Raw genomic sequence first — 21,697 nt, forward strand, 5'->3', positions numbered from 1 at the left:
ATAAATGATTTCTTGTCTCTGGAAGGAATATATTTAGGAATCATTATTTATGGACGTGTTGTTGTTGTATATACCTGTAAATATATACTCAAGGAGCCATTACACCCAAATCTATCCAATTTCTCATAAGGTAAGTGGATGTGTTATGTGTGTTGTAATAGTACCGATAGTGATGATAGTACACGGTAGTGGTAGCAGGAATAGTTGTTGTAGTAGTGGTTGTTGTTTTAGTAGTTTTGGTTGTAGTAATTGTTGTTGTTGTTGTTGTTTTTCTCTCCTAACTCCTTCCTCCTAAGCCCCTCCTTTTCATTTTAATCCTCCTCCTCCTCCTCCTCCTCCTCCTCCTTATTGTAACCTCTTATCCTCCTCCTTCCATTGACCTCCTCATCCTCCTCCTCCTCCTCCTCCTCCTCTTTCCTCCTCCCTCCTTATTGCCTTAACCTCCTCTTCTCCCTCCTCCTCCTCTCCTCCCTCCTCCTTAGCCTTAACCCTCCTCTTATCCTCCTCCTCCTCCTCCCTCCTTATTGTAACCCTCCTCTTCTCTCCTCCTCCTCCTCCTCCTCCTCCCTCCTCCTCCTCCTCCTCCTCACCTCATCGCATCACCTTCCAACACAAACCTAACACCTCCGTCTCAGCTACCTGTACGACCCAGCTACCTGAAGACATTTGCCTCTCAAACCCCTCAATCCTTGTCTTGAGTATTGGGGTCTTGGAGGATGATATAGAAGGGGAACAAACAGTACAGAGAGAGGTAATACTTTTAGATCGATTATTGGGAGGGAGGAGAACCAATATTAGTATTGACAACGTGTGTGTGTGTGTGTGTGTGTGTGTGTGTGTGTGTGTGTATAAAGTTGTATAGATTTGTTGCCATAATTGTTTTACATCTTTGGAAATTTATCTTGTCTTTATCATTAATCATCCGGCAGCATGATGGGGATTAATTTGTCAACATGATAGGTGATTATACACGTATGAATCTCAATTATCTATAGTACCATCATATTCCTGAATGCTCATTATAAAAATTACAATCTTTCAATCATGTCCTAATACCTACTTCAATCACATATTTATATGAGAATAAAGAGAAAACTTAAAAAAACAATTCCATAAACACAAATAAACGAGATAAAAAAATATATATATATATCTTGATGTTGAAATTCAAAACAAAATTATTTACCTTCACCCTAAACCCATATCATTCACATGGACCAGGATCCTGTGTTATGATCCCGGGCACTATTGAAACTACGAGTCGGTAAGTTATTTTACCTCCGCAGAAAATACATATCAATTCTTATAATCTATTCTATAAACTGCTTGGTGTATCATTCTCATACTTTTACCTAATAATATACACAAATCAAGTATAGTTTATGGTGTGTATTAAATATAGATCTCAAAGGAAGTAAACTAGATCTAGCCAAGCATATTTCTGACAAATGTCGTCTTGTCTCTTGGGGCACATTGCCTTTCTCCATAAGACAGGGGGAAGGGGGAGGTGGGGAGAGGAAGGGGGGAGATGTGGGTGGGAAGGGGGGAGAAGTGGGGGGGAGGGGGGAGAGAAGTGGGGGGGAGGGGGGAGGATCGATTCATAGGTAAGCTATTTTTGATTACTCATGTTCCCTGCCATTAGCTCTACCGCTTTATTTAAGATTAGTCCCCAAACCGATTATGATAAACAGAATTCTTTATCATCCTGTGGCGGGAATCGGTTATGTGTGTGTGTGTGTGTGTGTGTGTGTGTTTGAGTACTTGTCTGTAAAAGTGTATATTCATCCAGGTATAGCTTAAGAACATATGTGTTGATAATTACAGGTATAGCTACATGAATTTCAACAATACGACACCTGTGCAACATATTTACTGTATACTCAATACTCCATCATGTTGCACTGTGCCGCGAGCTGTTTAAAGGAAGGGGCATTGGACTTGTCGTCTCATGGTCGTAATTATCACCTATGCAATATCCAGGTCTCGGCTCTCTGGTAATATATTCAAGGTTCATCGACCACTTTAATGGTTGATAATTGTCCAGAAAACATATCAAATATTGATATCTTAATGTGGTTGTCCTGCTAAGTGCTTCAGAAAGACGAGAGAGAGAGACAGAGAGAGAGAGAGAGGAACACACACACACACACACTTAACCATAGGACCAGACATATCTTCTTCTCACCTCTCCTTTCCTCCCCTTTCCTCTCCTCTCCTCTCCTCTCCTCTCCTCTCCTCTCCTCTCCTCCAAACGCTCACCACAATCACTTATTTCCCACCTCTATAAATGTACACAAAATCTCTTCTATCTTGCGTTGGATTCAAGTCTTCCTTCATAATCTCTTTTGCCGTATAAAAACCGTCCCTTACCGTAATGTCAGTCGGCCGGTGACCGTAAACTTAACAACAGCGGTCTTCATTATACAAAGTTGGTGAAAATAACTCGGTATACAACACGCAGGTAAACAAAGTGTGTATGTGTATATGTACCTCCGCTGAATATTTTTTTTTTACATGTGTGTATTGTGTATGATGTATGATGTATGTTGTGTATGATGTATGTTGTGTATGATGTATGTTGTGTATGATGTATGTTGTGTATGATGTATGTTGTGTATGGTTGTATGATAAATGAAAATAATGACAAAATCTTCAGGAAGTTTATAATGTGTCGGTCATTTCTCGCCCACTCTATATAATATTAATAATCCCCCTTAATTACCCTGGGTGACCTACCAACTACGTAATCCCCCCCACCTGTATATTTTCACACCTTCTCACCCCTTCCCCCTTCCCTCTCCCCCTTCCCCCCCCTTCTTCCTCCTACCCCCTATCCTCTACCCCCTACCCATCCTTCCTCTCACCTGTGCTCGCTGTATACCTCTGACCACACAAGCAGTCTTAACCACTCGGCCTTTAAAATACATCTTCCTGTCATCTGTAATTTTATGTAGATGTCTCCTACCTTCTGGAATAATTACTAACACCTAATTACCTTGATATCATTAGCGCTTACATACACCTCACCATATCGTTGTTGTGGTGTCCGCCGCTTTACCTGGCCTCAAGGGATGGGATAGGTTCTTATGGTGTGTCGTGTAAAGGATAACACTTAATATGTCAAACATTTCTATTTCTGGTCGTCCATAGATTTTTTTTTACATAATCTTAAATTTTAAAGTTAATAGATAATTCACTAAATCATTGTATCTAACATTGAACTATAACTATATGAGCAAAAAAAAACAGAATAGGAATGGGTAATGTTACTCGATCCAAAAATTATCTTTACGATTTTGTGTGAGATAATAAGACACAACGAACGAAGATTTTTTATAACCCTACCGAGACAACAGGAGCCGTAGTGTTCATTGTGAAATTCATCGATCCTCTCCGTGAAGAAACTTTATGGAGTGTGTTACAGTGGCTGGTGTATTTGGTGAGATGTGGCAGGACTGTGTTTGTTTACATCGTATTAAAACTCCCTGAATGGCCCCCAATGAACCTCACAATAATAGCTAGACCAATGATACTAGATAAACATCGCACACATTTGCCACATCTCACAAAATGCTCCAGTCTTGTACCAGGTATATATGCAGCCGACTATACCAACAAAACTACTCTTATACATAAACACTAATTCAAATTCTCCAAGAAAAAAATTTCATAAACAAATAAAATTCATCGTTATTTTGTAATTATATCTGAACTAAATATAACATTATATATCCACATGTTAAATAGCCACTCCGTCATAAACCACAAAGTATATCTAATAATCTATTAAAAATATATCCCTTCTTCGAGTATATTTACAGTAGCGTTGAGTGACACGCTAATATGACACACGACACGAAATTATCTAGTTGATGGGAAATATAACAGTAATGAAAATAAATAAACTGATATGGAAGGAAAAAATAATATTGATATATAATTTACTAATCACTATAATTTACTTGAGATATAACTATCAATTAGTGTAAAGTAACATACACGTATAACTACCAATTACCATCAGTCATTTCTACAATAGTTATAATCAACGTGTCTTTTGAGTACCTGGTGTGTGTGTGTGTGTGTGTGTGTGAGGGGTACATCTACCTCACCTGTGCCTCCTCACCTGCCCATGACTCGTAGAAAGATCAACCAATTAAAAGACAGTTTGTATGTGAAGCTGTGATGGTGATGGCTGTCTGTCGGTACTTTGTTGCTTGTGTAGAGAGGATGTGACTCTCAGGAGGTGTGGCTGTTAGGGGATGTGGTTGTCGGGAGATGTGGCTGTTAGGAGATGTTACCGTTACCGTCGGGGTTATCGTCGTTAAATAACCGTCAGGAATATTATCATCAGGGATATATCATCGGGTCATTACCGTCGGGATGATATCGTCGAAAATATCTCCATCGGGATTAATAATCGGCCAAGATACTGTCGGTACATTGTCGTTGATGTGTCCGTCGGTTATGTAATTGCCAAGGAAATTTCCGTCGGGAATTCACCTATCTAGTAAATGAGACCGTCGGGATGTCACCGCTGATGATATAGCTGTCAGGAATATTACTATCGGGTATTATACTTCTGTGTTTGTTACCGTCGGCAATGTTGACACACACACACACACACACACACACTGGCCGGACAAACGCTGGGTGTAATCGTCCGGATGCAATTAAACGATGACCTGAATACAAAACAAAAATTTTCAATCTGACAGCAATGTGAAATGAGGCTTTGGACTTTCATCATGACATCAGTACACTCTTGTTGTCGGCAAACAATACCTACACCAAACTTAAACCATGTAAACAATGTGTCGATGTTGTTTATCCTTGTTTATGTGAGGTAGTTTATAATCAAGGTGTACCATTATACGAGCGATGCTTTTTTTTCCCTTATTTGTTTCAGTGGGAATTTGTTTTCCCTTTTCCTTGTTTTCGTGGGATTTTTTTTTTTTTTTGCAGATATTCGTCAGTTTTGTCATATTCTTGTTGGTATATTTATAATATTTTCCTGTATATTATCTGAGAATGGTACGCCCGTCTCTTCTCCCTCCCTCCCTCCCTCCCTCACTCGCCGCCACCCCATAACGCGACGCTTATATCTGGATTCCAATTCAACGTGAGGAGAATTTAATGTCCTTGCAATTATCAAATAAATGTTCGTTTCCGGGCATAAAGAGGGCTTAACAGAGAAAGGTAATTATTTAGCAAGCTGGGATACGCACAATCAGTTAGATTGTCACGGGAGGAGGGTGACCAGTTCCATAGAGTTTCATAGGTTTCAGTAACACTTCGTGGAATTGGAGGGGAAACGGACCCAATGGGCGATTACGTTTTGTTTCAAGCACGTTGTTTACTTCCATGAGTTTTCAGCGTCTATAGATATACAGTACATTGGCGAAAATCCTGATATCTAAAGCCGATATTTAGCAGAAATATACGAACAGAAGCAGTAAAATAAAGGTAGATACGAGGGCGGCAACTCCACTCGGGCCCCACCAAACTCCCAGGGGCGTCGTTCGCCTGTAAATGCACAGCAACACATTCTGAAGCAGTGTCGGGCCGCTCCGTCCAATTGGCCTTTATCCCTCTGCTCACCCTACCACTCTAGCAGTCCTTGTTTGCCTGCTTCACCTTTCAGTTCTTTTATTCAATGTTTCAGTAAGAGCCTTGAAGTCAACACGTATACGTCTGGCGATGGTCTATTTCTTCCCTCGTGATCCTATCAGGACACTTTAGGATATTTTCACGTAAAGGAGTTTTATACTCACGTGACTTACACAGTTTCAGGAATCTATTGAACCAAGGATATCATCTGGCTTTGTGGGGCCGAGATTCATGGATTAGTTTTCTCAAATATCGAAAAAAAATTACCGAAGAAAAGAAAACCAACTGTTTATTGCTTAAGAAAATAAACAAACAACTATTCACCATCTCTTTTATATGTCAACAAAATCCGAACTATAGACGATATAAACATTATTCAAGACATCGGCGTTCATTTGGTTACCCGAGGAAGCGGCTTAGGTGGCTATCTGGTCGAATTTCGCCGGTAAGGTAGTACAGTATGTGATCTTCTATAGTCTATAGTGTTTAAAAAATTATGGTCCAACCTTTTGTATGTGTGTGTGTCCATGTCTATGCTTTCGTTGATTGGGGCTCTCTCTCTCTCTCTCTCTCTCTCTCTCTCTTCAATCTTATCCGATGCTTCTGTGTCAATATTATTATTATTATTATTATTATTATTATTATTACTACTACTACTACTACTACTACTACTACTACTACTACTACTACTACTACTACTACTACTACTACTATTGAATACCAGGATGTGATTACCTCCTCGTACCGTCCATATGAGTATACTGTCATGAGTGAGTGAGTGAGTACGGTTCTAGGGACATATCACTTCACAAGACGGCTCCCACTAAGGTTGTCTGGAGGCGTGACGGCTGTAGCCCACCAGCAACAAGCATGTGAAGCCTCAAGCGTTCATAAACCTGCCGACACAGTCCCTGAAGAAAAATAAGTCCCAGTGATGATGATTCATATTTACATACTTCCCGCCGACCCCATGTCTCTCTCTCTCTCTCTCTCTCTCTCTCTCTCTCTCTCTCTCGTGTCATGTAAGTTTCCCTAACCTTCCTCCTAAACCTCCTCCTCCTCCTCTCCTCCTCTCCCCTCCTCCTCCTCCTCCTCTCCTCCTCCTCCTCCTCCTCCTCCTCCTCCTCCTCCTCCTCCTCCTCCTCCTCCTCCTCCTCCTCCTCCTCCTCCTCCTCCTCCTCCTCCTCCTCCTCCTCCTCCTCCTCCTCCTCCTCCTCCTCCTCCTCCTCCTCCCTCCTCTCCTCCTCCTCCTCTCCTCCCTCCTCCTCCTCCTCCCTCCTCCTCCTCCCTCCCTCCTCCTCCTTCCTCCCCTCCTCCTCCTCCTCCTCCTCCTCCTCCTCCTCCTCCTCCTCCTCCTCCTCCTCCTCCTCCTCCTCCCTCTTCCTCCTCCTCCTCTCCTCCTCCTCCTCCTCCTCCTCCTCCTCCCTCCTTCCTCCACCTCCTCCTCCTTCCTCCTCCTCCTCCTCCTCTTCCTCCTCCTCCACCTGTCCTCCTCCTCCTCCTCCTCCTCCTCCTCCTCCTCCTCCCTCCAACTCTCACCCTCGTCTATATCTCTTGCTACCCTAACGCTGTGCAATTGATAGCCAAATGCTCCATCAACTTGATCGACGATGAGCGTCTTTGAGTTATGGTCAACAGAAGTACGGATTGAATTGTTTATGTCTGTCTGTCTGTCTGTCTGCTAACATTACACTGATCTTTCACCGAACAGATAGACTATAAACGCTATATTTACACACATTCTCTCTCTCTCTCTCTCTCTCTCTCTCTAACACCAAAACAGACACCCATACACACAGACATACTTCCCCTTAAACATGGCTCAAATACCACCAGGTTACCAGGGTCAACCAGCCATCAGTATTACCATAACACCCATGACAACACAACCACCAACCAGTGATGCCACACCTGAGAGAGAGACGGAGAGACAAGATTCCAGGGTGGTGACTTCACTATGGCAACACTGAGCCCCTGTCCACTGTAGATGCTCGTCTTGGCATGTGATGTACTGTGTGTGTGTGTGTGTGTGTGTGTGTGTGTGTGTGTGTGTGTGTGTGTGTGTGTGTGGATTTTAAACTCATTGATGATAGATAATGTTTTAATTGTAGGTTTGTGGTTATTCGCTTAAAAAATTCACTATATATTCTTCTTTACTCTTCAACACACAGGTATGATTGTGTTTTTATTCTTCAAGTAACACAAATGAAATATATCCTTCAACAAAATAATTTACATGCATTCTTATATCTCTGGAGAAGTTCGTCTTTAGAATCAACCCCAGAGAAATCGTGGTGGGGGGAAGGAGGGATAGAGGTGTGGTGGGGGAGGGTAGAGGTGGTGAAGTGTGTGACAGGGGAGGAGGTGAGATGGGTGTGGGGCAGAGGGCATAAAAAGGGGGTGGGGGCAGGGCAGAACAGGATGGGGCAGGACAGGGTGGAGCAGGGAAAGGTGGGGCAGGAGGCAAGCATGAAGGGGGTGGGATGGGGGCAGGGCAGAGCAGCAGGATGGGGCAGGACGGGTGGAGCAGGACAGGGTGGGGCAGGAGGCAAGCATGAAAAGGGGGTGGGATGGGGCAGGGCAGGGCAGGATGGGGCAGGACGGGGTGGGGCAGGACAGGGTGGGGCGAGGTTGATCCTCGCTTTAAACCCCCGTAACTCAGGTGACCAAGCCAATTATTAAGATGTGACACCTGTCGACGTCCCTCTCCTAAACCCTTCCTTCACTCCTGGCTGGCCTGAGGAATGCCTCTCCTTCAACCACCTCGTTCCCTCTATCGTTTCCACCTTAAAGGGCGTCGTTTACCTCGGTGTCAACAAGCTAATTTGACTAATCGAAAACCATTGATGCTATCACTACCCTCAACAACTGCCATTTGCGCCCTAAGTCACCCCCTCTTCCTTCGCGTCTCATGCATAAAAACCCCATCTGGTCGCTAAGAGGCTGTGACAGCTCCTTTTTGCCCGCCTCTTTTTTCCCCCCTTTTGTTTTTGGTTGTTTTTTGTTTTACCGAGCCAAGGGAGAGGAGGGGAAGGGGAAGGGGGGGGGGAGGAGAGGTAAGGGGGAGGATGATTACCAATACTGATGATTTCTCTTTCATTTTTGTCATTAGAGGCGTTTTAGGTGCGTATGTTTATGCAATCAGGGGAGTAACTTTCATTTAAAGGACATTCTCAAAAAAGTGGAGCTGAAATCAATTGGGTTTAATCACGCCGCTACGAGGACGCTAATGGGCTGTCCACCTCCACCCCCCCTCCACCCCCTCTACTCCACCACCTCCCTACTCCTACACCCCCCGCACCCTCCTGTAGCACTTGATTTCATGGGTAGAGTCTAATGGTAACGATGAAGGGTTAGGATATAAACAAAGAATAAAGAAGACATAAGAAAAAGAGAGAGGTTCAAGAAAATGATCCTAGACGAAAATAAAGGGAAATAATAAGAGATAATAACGTAACAAAAGAGAATAATAAATGTGATAATGAAGTGGAAATTAAGGATATGAGTTAGGAAGTACTGACGAGTGGATAAATGAGTATATAAAACCCTCATTATTCATTCCTAATATACCCTGTACTGCCCAGCATACTCGTGTATATTCATCACTATTTACCCCACTGATCGTAGTGTTGTGGTGTTCGACTACTGTCTCGAAATCTGGTGGGTTAGTAGATGGCGCCACTGGTGATGACTAATGAACGGGACTCTCCTGGCGGGATCCCACAAGTTATCACGGTCTCTCCTTCCCCCACACATCGCTTCCCTAACACACTATAATTTTGGTGCAGTGAGTAGAATCAGTAACGCGATGTAAACAACCGGCATAGCTCCACCTTTGTCATTCCTGGAATATCTTGGGAGACCATCAAGTACCTGGCAGTTTGAGACCTTTTTGGTTCCTGTTGTGGGGGTACGAGTTTTCCAGCGGCACGGAGGAAGAGGCCAGGCTACAGAGTGTGGGGATTTCGATGGATCAAAGGAGCAGAGAATTTTCCACAATCAAGCAACAGTTAACAAGACTGAAGAGGAGGAGGATTATGGAGCTGCATTACGACCACTGAGGCTCTTCTACTCCCCGTAAGTGAACGTCATTACTGGATGATTCACCTTCAGGAGCAGAGCACAACACAGCCGAGAGTCTACGAGGAACGACGGTGCTGAGGTGAGGAGTTTGGCGCAGGACTGTAAATTCGAAAAAACCTTGAAAAAGAAATAATCAGTGACCAGGTCGTTAAGAAGACAAGTTACCCAAGATTATGTGATAAGTTTTTTTCAGAATAAGGTCCTCACTCAGAAGCTATGAACGTTCAACCTGTGAGTCTTGATTGGTGGTGGCGCTGTGTCACTGAGCTCTGTCCTTACAACCTTGTGTGTCGTATACTCGTCCACAGTCACTCATGTCAGTCTGTTATACCCATCATCTTGCAATATACTCGCATACCTCACTAAAGCCACTTCAACCCAAGAGTAAACAGACTTTTCGCTGATATGTCGAGTATACTCCCAACCAACGCATACTAGAAAGTATAAGATATTCTATATAAGGAAAGGTGTTCAGTAATTAACATGCCAATCACCATAAGACAATATATACGAAATATACACGATACAACATAAATCATCCTTATTACAAAATACAGTTCAAATCAAATGAATTATTACAGTAGTGACAAGTAGCAGACAGATTAAAAAGATAATAATTTAAAATCCTGGCAGACGATCACCGTCAAAACATTTAGTGGAAAATATATTATCGTAGAATTAAGTCCTAAGAATATAGACAGGGCAGTTATCGTAATGTAAACAATAACAAATGTATCCAAGAATTGATGAAAGCTGCGTCAGTGCGGTGCCTCGTGGTGTACAGGCAATAGGACGAACAAAAATCAACTCCCTCACTCGGTAAAATACTGTGTCAGTTAGTGATGAAAGGCGGGCGGCAGTGAGGTAATTCATGTAACCAAACAATATAATTTTACTCGACTCTTCTTTAACTCCTTATTCAACACAGTCAGCCATATGAAGCATTGAAGCACATTTCGAACACTTAAGACGCGAGTCAAGTCCACTGTGGTGCGTTATTTATCAAGTGTCTTTGTAATTTCTGGTTTTTATTTAAGATTCTGTGTTGGACGTCTATTGAGACATAGGGTGCAGGACCAGGCTGGGAACACAACACCCACCAGAGAGGCTGTACCAGGAGCCAACACCAGACCGCCTCTACAAAAACAACTCCCTTTCTCCTCTTGATAATAAATCCCAAAGAAAAATCCCCCCCCGTCCATCTTAAACCAACACCAGATCTTCAAATAAACCCAAAGGAAAAAAAACACAGTCGAGAAATAAACCCGGCGGACCCCTTCCACAATGCCCCCTTAACGAGGTTCTTCCTGAGCGAGAAGAATAGACCTGAAGAAGAGGACGAGTTTGCCTAACACCCTTGTACCAGCTGGGTTCCTACACCGCCCGGTTATAATAACTCCCTCACTCCCGCTTACTCCTACCTATACTCACTAAACCTACACAACTAAACCATCTACACGTCGGGGTTTAGTGTCAGGAGGAAAGTTTTAGAAGTGGTTGGAGTAGAGGTGGAGGAAGAAGATGCTGGTGTTTTAATAAGCGTCGCAGAGGGTAATATTGTTTCTTGCCCACACCTGAAAATACAATGGAGTCTTAGCCAGCCGCCGGTCCCGCCTCGAGAGCCCTTCTTCCAGTCTTTTACGCTTTATTCCGCTCTTCTTATCTCTTTATCGTCGGTGTGTTTTAATTGTTTATTTCATATACCTCATCACCGCCAGCGTCTAGGTGTATAGTGTGTGTGTGTGGAGGGGGGAGGGTGTATGTGTATGTGTGTACAGGGGTGTGTACTGTATGTGTTTGCGTGTGGATATCAGTAACACCAAACTATTTTCAAAGTATTTTCCTTAGTGTCAACAACATCACCCAAGACAGAATGTTCTCATGGCGACGGAACAAACTTGGTCAGTCAGAAGTTGAGTGTGAGGAGGAGTAGGGACGTTCACTCCCTCACCGAGAGCCTGAAGAACATACTGGTGAACTGCCTCTGGTGTGTCATTCAGTTCAGCCCTTCCTCCTCCGCTCTTCCCTCATGAATAAAGAGAGCTGAAACTGCAGTTGTATCAGTGTAGTCGTGGCCATTGTTTTTGGAACTACGCGCGAAATAAAGCCCAACAATGGAAGTCATTTAAAAACGTCTATAATCCAGCTCTTCTTGTTATTGTTCCCTTGGTTCCTGGCTTGTTTACATTCTTGTCGGCTCCAGCGCCCCGGGGGGACCAGCGGCCACCAGCGGTACTAGATGGAAGACGATGGGTGGATGAGGATAATGAACAAATACTGAGGTAAAACGACGATAAAAAGAATGGGAGACGATACCTGTGTGTGTGTGTGTGTGTGTGTGTGTGTTAAAGACATGTCCAGAATCATTAAAAAGAAAGATAAATATAACAAAAGTGAGATAAAGACGTAGGTGTGAAAGCAGAAAGAGAGAGAGAGAGAGAGAGGGTAATAATAACAGTAAAAGAGGTAACTAGTGTAAAATGAGATTGACGTGTAGTCCAAGGAGGCCGGAAATTCTCAGCTCGACCACGAAGACAACTTGTCATACAGTTTACAAAGAAGTGGCAGATGAGTGACTCTTGTCTCCTCCCAAGACCCACCACACACACACACACACACACACACACACACACACACACACACACACACACACACACACACACACACACACACACACACACACACACACACACACACACACACACACACACACACACACACACACACACACACACACACACACACACACACACACACACACACACACACACACACACACACACACACATACACACACACACACACCTTTTGGCAAGTCTTCCTCTCGTGTAAGTTTTTTTATGATGATTAAAGTCTAAAGTGTGTAAAATATTAGTCAGGTAATATGTTTCTCCGTTCCAGAAGACAGGAATCTTGGCTAAATCAACACTCCTTTTTTTTCAGTAATGATGATTATTTCTCTAATGAAGTTTTATTTATTGATTTATTCACCTAATTATTTGTTTACATATCTATTTATCTTCTTTCTTTCTTTCTTTCTTTCTTTCTTTCTTTCTTGGACTTTATCACAGACGTTTCCTTTTTATCTCGTCTAAATATTACTAAAAAGTTCTCCGTGTCTCCTGCAGGGCGCAGCACATGAGAGACTACCCCGACTACAAGTACCGTCCCCGCAGGAAGCCCAAGACCCTGAAGAAGGACGGTTACCCCTACAGTTTCCCTTACCTGCCCACCGCCCTCGACCCTCTCAGGTGAGTGCCTAACTTTAAGTCCCACAGGTGAGCGAAAGGGGTTCACCTAACACACACTTTTCCTCCCTTCCCTTTCCTCCTTTTCATTCCTCTTCCCCCTCTTCCTCCCCCTTCCCCCTCTCTCTTGCCATCAGAATACTTCCCCTATATCGCGCCTTCGTGCCCTAAGTCCCTCAAGGATCAGCTTCGGGGTTCAGGCAGAGAGTCTTTATCTTTTACACATTCTCGTGACTGTATTGGCCTGCACCCCCCTCCAGCGCCACTATCGGTACAGGACTCACGTGAAAAAAATACGTCATTTCCCTCCATAATGATCTCTGTTCGGGGGGGATTTTTTTCTTTTCTTTACCTCATCTCAGCTCAAGCAGGACCTTCGACCACCTCCCGGTACATCATTCATTGAGTTGAATAATGAAAAGAATGATGGATTTTTCACTTTTAATGACTTTTTTTTCTGAGTTCAGTCTCTGTGGTGGTGTAGAAAGTCTCCTTCCATACAGGTGTTCATGGTACCTGACTCTCAATTCTGAAACGGTAAAAAAAAAAAAAATCTTCAAAAAAGTCACTTACGATTATTTTTACCACCAGCAAGGAGAAGGATTTTGTAATAGTTTTTTTTAGCTTATCTTCACTTGTATACGTAATATATAAATAAATAGTGTATTAAAATGATCATGGGGTAATTAAGTTGTATTTTAGGTCCGTAGTGTAATGAAGAAATATTAGATATTGATTGAAAAAAAAATTTAGTGTGGGAATTTGGGTGAAGGAAGCCATCAGGGGTGACAGGGGTGACAAGCTGCCCAGTCACCGTCGTTACACCTGACCAACCACCCCTACCCATCACCAGCCAGGCAGCCACTACTAACCACGTGACTATCCCCTCGTGGTGGTGGTGGTGGTAGTGGTGATGGATGGTGAGATTGATGGGTGGATGGGTAGATAACAGGCTGGCTGGCCCACTGACTGACTGACTAATTAAAATCAGACTGGCGATAACATTGTGTCAGCGCTGCTCCAACAAGCTGCCGATATTGACCAGGCTGGGCCCAGTGGACGGGCCGAGTGACGCGCCCACTGCTAAATGGCTGTCACTTGGGCGAGCGCTCTGTCTCTCTCTCTGTCCCTCACTGTCTGCCTCTGTCTCTCTCCGTCCCTCACTGTCTGCCTCTGTCTGTCTCCTCCACGACATCTCCACCCCCCCCTCCTTCTCTCCCTCCCCCCCCTCCTCCCTCCTCCCTTCTAAAACTCCTCTCCATGTTGCTATATCTGAGTGTCTCTCTCTGTCTCTGTCTCATACTATCTCTCTGTCTGTTTCCTCCACGACAAGACTCTATCATCCCTCCCCCAGCCTTCCTCAACCCCTCCTCCTCTGTCCATCTTACCCGTCTAACACTCCTCTCTCTCTCTCTCTCTCTCTCTCTCTCTCTCTCTCTCTCTCTCTCTCTCTCTGTACATCACGAAAACCATCAACAGGTCTTTGCTTTTATTGAATGACAGTGTTGATTGACAGTCCTTGGCCCCGACATGACAGTGACTTGTGGCGGAAGACGGTATGATGGGTGTCTACAGAGAGATGTATAGACAGCAAGAGACAGACAAAGAGACAGAGAGACAGAGAGACACAAAACGACATATACGTGAAGGAAAAAGGACAGAGGGAAGGACAGACAGATAGACAGCAAGGGACAAAGATAACTGAATTAGACAGAATGACAGATAAGTAAAGAAATAAAGACAGAGGAAAAGGATAAACAGACAGACAAGGAATTAGTAAAATGGGAGTGACATAACACGATGATAGAATGACAGACATACAGACAAATAGACAGAAACACAGACAGACAGACAGACAGACAAACAGAAACGTAGGTGGAAGCACAGACATACAAATAAAAAATAGACAGACAGGTATACATAATTATAGACGGATAAAATCAGTTACTGGCAGACGGAAACAGACAGAAACACAGACAGACAGACAGACACATAAGCTAATACATTAACACGTCATAAAACATTAGCAGAATTCATTGTATTCATCTACAAAAGCAATATTATTTTGTCTTATTGTTTTATTAGGCTCTGTGTGTGTGTGTGTGTGTGTGTGTGTGTGTGTGTGTGTGTGTGTGTGTGTGTGTGTTACATCCACTGCCCCACCTCATTCTAGCTGTATACATTAGGATGTCATTGTGTCCACCTCATTGAAAAATCGATGATGTCAGTAGTTTTTTAGAGACGTCATCGTATATATAAACCTCTAAGGGGCGATGGTACAGTGTGACATCAAATGCCTGTGTCTGTGAAGTTAAGGCAACAAGTGAGAGGACCTTTACAAATTGACCATTATTTACTAACACGATAGAGGTGACAAAACCACTCTACGCTGTCATTATCCACCATCATCATCACCATCATCATCTATTCATGTCAAGGATGTTACTACAACCCTCCCTCGTTTTCTATTGACTTTTTTTGTGTGGTGTTCAGTCATAACCTTTTGTTTGGTGAGTGTTGTTGTTGTGTTTGTTTTTTGTGAGGGGGGGGGGCGTTGGTGTGTGTGTGTGTGTGTGTGTGTGTGTGTGTGTGTGTGTGTGTGTGTGGGACGATCAAGGAACAAGTAACTTATCCTTAATAATAATAATAATAATAATAATAATAATAATAATAATAATAATAATAATAATATAACGGAAGGTAACGCCTGCCTCCCTACCTACCTGAGCCTCGTTCCCATCCAGCCTCCCGCGACCTTACTGGATGTGATCTGTTCTTTGTTATTGTTGATGTAGGACTGTGGCGGTCAGGCTGGAGGGCGGGTGGGCGGACGGTAGGAAGGCAGGCGGCGTGTGTGATTAAAAATGACATAAAGCCTATACAGCATAAATATATATATATGTATAAATTACCCTCGAATAGGCTTGATTTTAATTGTCAGTTTGTCATTGTGGAAAAAGTGTATCGCTGTATATAACCTATTCTCATAAAAACAGACGGTGATATTGATACCGTTTATATACGGTTACGGTGATTGATTGCACTGTTTACCTGTTTATATACGGTTAGGGTGATGACAGTAACGATGTATATAACTGTGAAATAATTGTAAATAACGATATATATTTTGTTTTAAAGCTAACAAGCGGAGTAACGTTCGCTATACCTAATGTAGTACCACGCGGCCATACATTCATACTACCATTGGAATAATTATTGTTAATACTCGGCTGTACAATCGGTGTGTGTGTGTGTGTGTGTGTGTGTGTGTGTGTGTGTGTATGTGTGTGTCAGTGTTTTTTGTACCCTGTTAACACTGTTTTATTTACTGGGGCATAACAACGCGTTTAAATGTCTCTCTATATATGATACAAATAACAGCTTTCCATTATCGATGACCAAACTGAATTAACACAACAATCGCGTACAATTTGGTTAAAAATTATGTAAGTACGCATTCCAATACTTTTTAATGAGCTTTTATTCGATGATTGGGAAATAAAAGCTTGGAACTCGTAACAATAAGATTCTTTTTTTTTCTTTTTTTTAATTCTGGATAATAAATTGAAGCTCTTTTAAAATCAAATTCCCTCATGAATTATATCAAAGAATTATTCCTGTTTCGCTTGATATTAATGCGGACTGAACATTTAGCTGTGAATGGAAGCTGAGGGAGTTTAGCTGATTATATTTTTTGGGGGTAGGGAAGGGAGAGGGGGGGGAGGGAGAGTAGGGTGGGGAGTGGGTAGGGGAAGGGGCAGGAGGGGAGAGGATACGGTAGGGCAGGGGAGAGGAGAGAGAAGGATAGGAAGAAAAGAGGGGATGGAAGGGAGGGGAGAGTAGGGAGGGATAGAGGAAAGTAGGGAGGGGATGGAAGGGAGGGGAGAGTAGGGAAGGAGGAGAAAGGGGAGGGTAGCGTGCTTAGGGAGGGGAGAGGGGAAGGGGGAACAGCTGTGGTTAAGGCAAAAATATAAATATAAATAGTGTTTATCATATTTAACTCACCTGGAAATAATATAAAGATGTTCACAGGTGTGCTAATGTACTTAAAAATTAATGTACTGTCAGTCTTTGGTTATGTATGTATGTATGTATGTATGTATGTATGTATGTATGTATGTATGTATGTAAGTATGTATGTATGTATGTATGTATGTATGTATGTATGTATGTTATGACCCCCTCCCCCTAAACCATCCTTAACTAGCGTGAGAATTGTTGTTGAGTAGACAGTGGGCGTTTAGAGTTCACTGGGGATTTTAATGACCAGCTTTATGAAGAATGAAAGGAAATGGGTCGGGTTTTGTGAGGTCACCCCCCTCCCCTCCACCCACGCCCCCACGCCCCTACACAGGAAGTTGTCTCACTTTATAAAACAGGTGAGATGACTAGTAATTAATATTATTTTTGTTTACTATATCAAGGTTGTTTTAAAGTCTATCTCAATAATTTCCCTTACACGGTGTACGTATTAACACTAGAGTATTATAAATTTATGTACTGTATTACAAGAGAAAAAGTATTATAATTCACGTACATACATACACTATATACATACATACATACATACATACATACATACATACATACATACATACATACATACATACATACATACATACATACATACATACATACATACATACATACATACATACAGACAGACAGACAAAACAGAAAACTCAGAAAAACGCCCAATTGTTCGCGAGACAAAGGAGGGGTAACTCAGGCAATCGGGGTTATGTCAGGTCCAGAATTCGTGTCGTTTCCCAAAATTATTGTTCAATGTTATTTTTGGGTGGAGCTGTACGACACAAAAGGTAATCGCTCGGTATAAATAGATCAAGGATAATCCCGCTGACTATGTGTTAGGTTAGGAGAAGGGGGAAGGTGGGAGGGGAAGAGGAGGTGGAAGGACGAGGAAGAGGGAAAGGAGGTGTGTTTTTTTTTTTGAGGTGGAGTCATTTAAGCATTTGTGTGTTCTCGTTTCTTTGTTTAATTGTAAAATGGTTCAAGTGTGTGTGTGTGTGTGTGTGTGTGTGTGTGTGTGTGTGTGTGTGTGTGTGTTCGTTATCTAAGCACACGGCAATCGTACGTCCCATCTGTGTTCACGGATATGCCTGCGCTCTCTCTCTCTCTCTCTCTCTCTCTCTCAGGATCGTATATTACCCACCCATATACAAAGTGCCTCATTCACTAGAAACACCTGTACTTTACCTTCTATACAACCTTACCGTTACAACCTTCACCTATTTCTATTGAATGATATATGGAGTTGGTTGTGAAAGCACCCCATCCCCCCCCCCACCTCCCCCTAATCTGGGTGGGGTCAGGTTAGTGGGAAAATGAACCTGAGTTAACTTTTCATACGAGGCTTTTGTATACAGTAACTACCAATACAACTAATAATAATAATAATAACAATAATCACTCGTAAAGTCATACATACATACATACATACATACATACATACATACATACATACATACATACATACATACATACATACATACGGTGAAAATGTACGTGCTGACATGTTAACCCCCACCATTCATTACTGTCATATGGTGGAGGTCAGGCCGTGGGTCAAGGTTCATGTGTGACCTCTGGAAGCCACCCCCCTCCCTCCCCCCTCACCTGGCATGAGGGAGGGAGGGGTGAGGGGGGGGGAAATAAATGGTTTCCGATTACCCAATGAGAGAGGGAAATTATCCACACGTGTTGACCAAATGAAAGCGGTGTATATAGATTTTAATATATGTCTCCCTCATACATCATACAACTTATACATGATTTACAATGGTCCTAAAAGGTAATTAAAAACCTCACACAGGTAACAGCAGGTAAAATAATGTATATATTAGTTTATTATTAATCTTTACCTGCGCATCGAGTCGTGTCAGTTAACCTTGAGAGAGAGAGACAGACAGACAGACAGAAATAGAGACAGACAGACGGACAGACATAGAGACAGACAGAAAAAGAGACAGACAGAAAGAGAGAGAGACGGGCAGACAGACAGAGAGAAAGACACAGATACAGACAGACAGACACACAAACAGACAGACAGACAGACATAAAGACAGTGTTTGGCCTCTACAGACCTCCACTCCAACACACACCAGCATCACAACCAGAAGTATTGACCAGTCAGGAAATAAACACTACCTATTATTGTTTACTCCATGTTGTGCCTCTAGAGCCTGGGACACGAGTGACAGACAGACAGACAGACAGACAGACAGACAGACAGACAGACAGACAAACGCTGGTCATTGTGTTGTAAAGCTGGGAGTGTCTAGCGAGCGTTTTGTAAGTGTGCACGTGGGAGTACGGGGACTAGTGCAAGTATATATAATCACGTACAGGTATATATAATCACGTACAGGTATATATAATCACGTATAGGTATATATAATTACGTACAGGTATATATAATCACGTACAGGTATATATAATTACGTACAGGTATATATAATCACGTATAGGTATATATAATCACATACAGGTATATATAATCACGTATAGGTATATATAATCACATACGGGTATATATAATCACGTACAGGTATATATAATCACGTACAGGTATATATAATTACGAATGTTTAGTCGCTTTCAAACAAACCCATAAGCAATAAATACACACACACACACACACACACACACACACACACACACACACACACACACACACACATTTAATCTTACGTTAAACCGTTGGAAATAAAGAGTAATTTTTTTATGAGTTAAAAGTCATAAATTTAGGATATAAAGGCACAATTATCCCGTGAGTCTGTATACTCACGTGAGGGTGAGGGAGGGTGTGTGAGGGTGTGTGTGTGTGTGTGAGGGTGTGTGTGAGGGTGTGTGAGGGTGTGTGTGAGGGTGGAGTCCAACTTACACATGATCTCTGCTCTCTCTTTCCCAACGTCACGGTAACACCCCCTCCCCCACCCCCTCCCTCTCCCTCCAGCCCTCACCTGCTACTTATGACACCTGTGACCTGCCGCCCAAAGGTTGCCAACGGCGTATCCCTAACCTAACCTAACCTAATCTAATCTAACCTAACCTAACCTAACCTAACCTAACCTAACCTAACCTAACCTAACCTAACCTAACCTAACCTAACCTCAACCAACCTATACCTAACCTAACCATCGCCCCTAAAAGATTACACTCCATATTTGTTAGGTTTGGTTAGCGTTTGGTTATGTTGGGTTTGGTTAGCGTTAGGTTATGTTAGGTTAGGTTAGGTTAGGTTAGGTTAGGTTAGGTTTGGTTAGCGTTTCGGTAGGTTAGGTTAGGTTAGGAAAGCGACAAAAAACAAAAACACAGTGGGATTAATTCCTAGTTTGGTGTTGATAATTAGCTCGACATATATCGTTGTTTAAGAGTCGCTGGGACACGTTTATTTAATTAGTCAGAAAAAATGTATTAAAATTTGACTGAATTAAGCAAATGTGATATAGCATAGACTGTATATAAAGGAGGTGGAAAATAGCATTGGAATGATCATAATATTAATCATTGTTTTTAATTTAAGAGAGAGAGAGAGAGAGAGAGAGAGAGAGAGAGAGAGAGAGAGAGAAATATTATATAATTACTCAGACGGCTAGCAAAGACTAAGTCCACCCAACACAGAAATTATCTGTATTACTGTGTGTGTGTGTGTGTGTATTACTGTGTGTGTGTGTGTCTGTATCACTGTGTGTGTGTGTGTGTGTGTCTGTATCACTGTGTGTGTGTGTGTCTGTATTACTGTGTGTCTGTATGTGTCTCAGGGCAAGTTGCTACGGCGGCCACATCAGGGGATTAAAATTCACACACACACACACACACACACACACACACACACACACACACACACACACACACATTGGTATAATATGTGTGACCCGAATTCCAGTCAATGAAACTCAGTCGCCATTCTCTGAGTAACTGGAGTGGACCGCTAAAGTCACCAGTTTAATCTACGTAACTGGACTTGCCAAAATACAGTCACCAGTCCGTATTATATAACTGGGCTTAACCGGGAACAGTCTTCAGCCTCAGGCGCTAAATAACTGGAACCAGTCACTAGTCACCATTCCGCGCTAAATGACTAAACTGCATGAAGTACACGGCTATAGTCACCAGGTCGAGCGGTCACCGTGAGAGAATACCTGGCCACGAGAGTCATTATCACCAACACACCTGGCCAACACCCCCTACCTCCCCCCTCACTCACACAGATTTCCACCACCTCGCTTTTATTTCCGGTCAATCAACCTCGTCGTGTCACTAACTCTCATTCCTCACTAATCGTTCCACTTTTCAATAGCTTTTACACTTCAAACTTCACTATATTTTCCGGCTCTCCATGCAAATGTACCTGATTCATGAGACCCGTTCAGTACTACCACGCTGACCGCGATATATACCCGTGTCGTGATTTATACACTTGGGGTATTGTCTGTGACGGAGGTGTACAGTCGCTGGTACATGTGACTGGCATCTATCAACTCCAGTAAGGTGTATTATTGTACCAGAATCCTGTGATACCGATTTTCAAGAAGGGAGATAGATCACTATCCTCTAGCTACCGTCCAATCAATTTAACATCAATTGTAGGCGAATTGCTCGAGGTGATAATTTCAAATTCTATTCGAAATCACCTGGAAAAGCACAAGTTGATCAATGATTCCCAACATAGCTTCACAAGTAGGCGTTCATATCTGACTAATCTATAAACATTCTTTTCAGCTGTTTTCGAA

The 21,697-nt window shown here is 42.7% G+C and overlaps 1 protein-coding gene across 2 annotated transcripts in view; it reads left to right on the plus strand.

The window, feature by feature from the left end:
• Positions 1 to 21,697, plus strand: part of LOC121873489 (transcription factor sox-3-like) — a 55,845-nt gene that overhangs the window by 16,810 nt on the left and 17,338 nt on the right. For both annotated transcript variants that reach the window (XM_042377081.1, XM_042377082.1), the window contains exon 2: positions 12,822 to 12,944. In XM_042377081.1, coding sequence (XP_042233015.1) covers positions 12,822 to 12,944 — 123 coding nt within the window. The remainder of the gene's footprint in view (positions 1 to 12,821; positions 12,945 to 21,697) is intronic.

Source organism: Homarus americanus, unplaced genomic scaffold (assembly GCF_018991925.1).
Source record: "Homarus americanus isolate GMGI-L3 unplaced genomic scaffold, GMGI_Hamer_2.0 scaffold27959, whole genome shotgun sequence".
In the NCBI taxonomy this organism is placed as follows: domain Eukaryota; kingdom Metazoa; phylum Arthropoda; class Malacostraca; order Decapoda; family Nephropidae; genus Homarus; species Homarus americanus.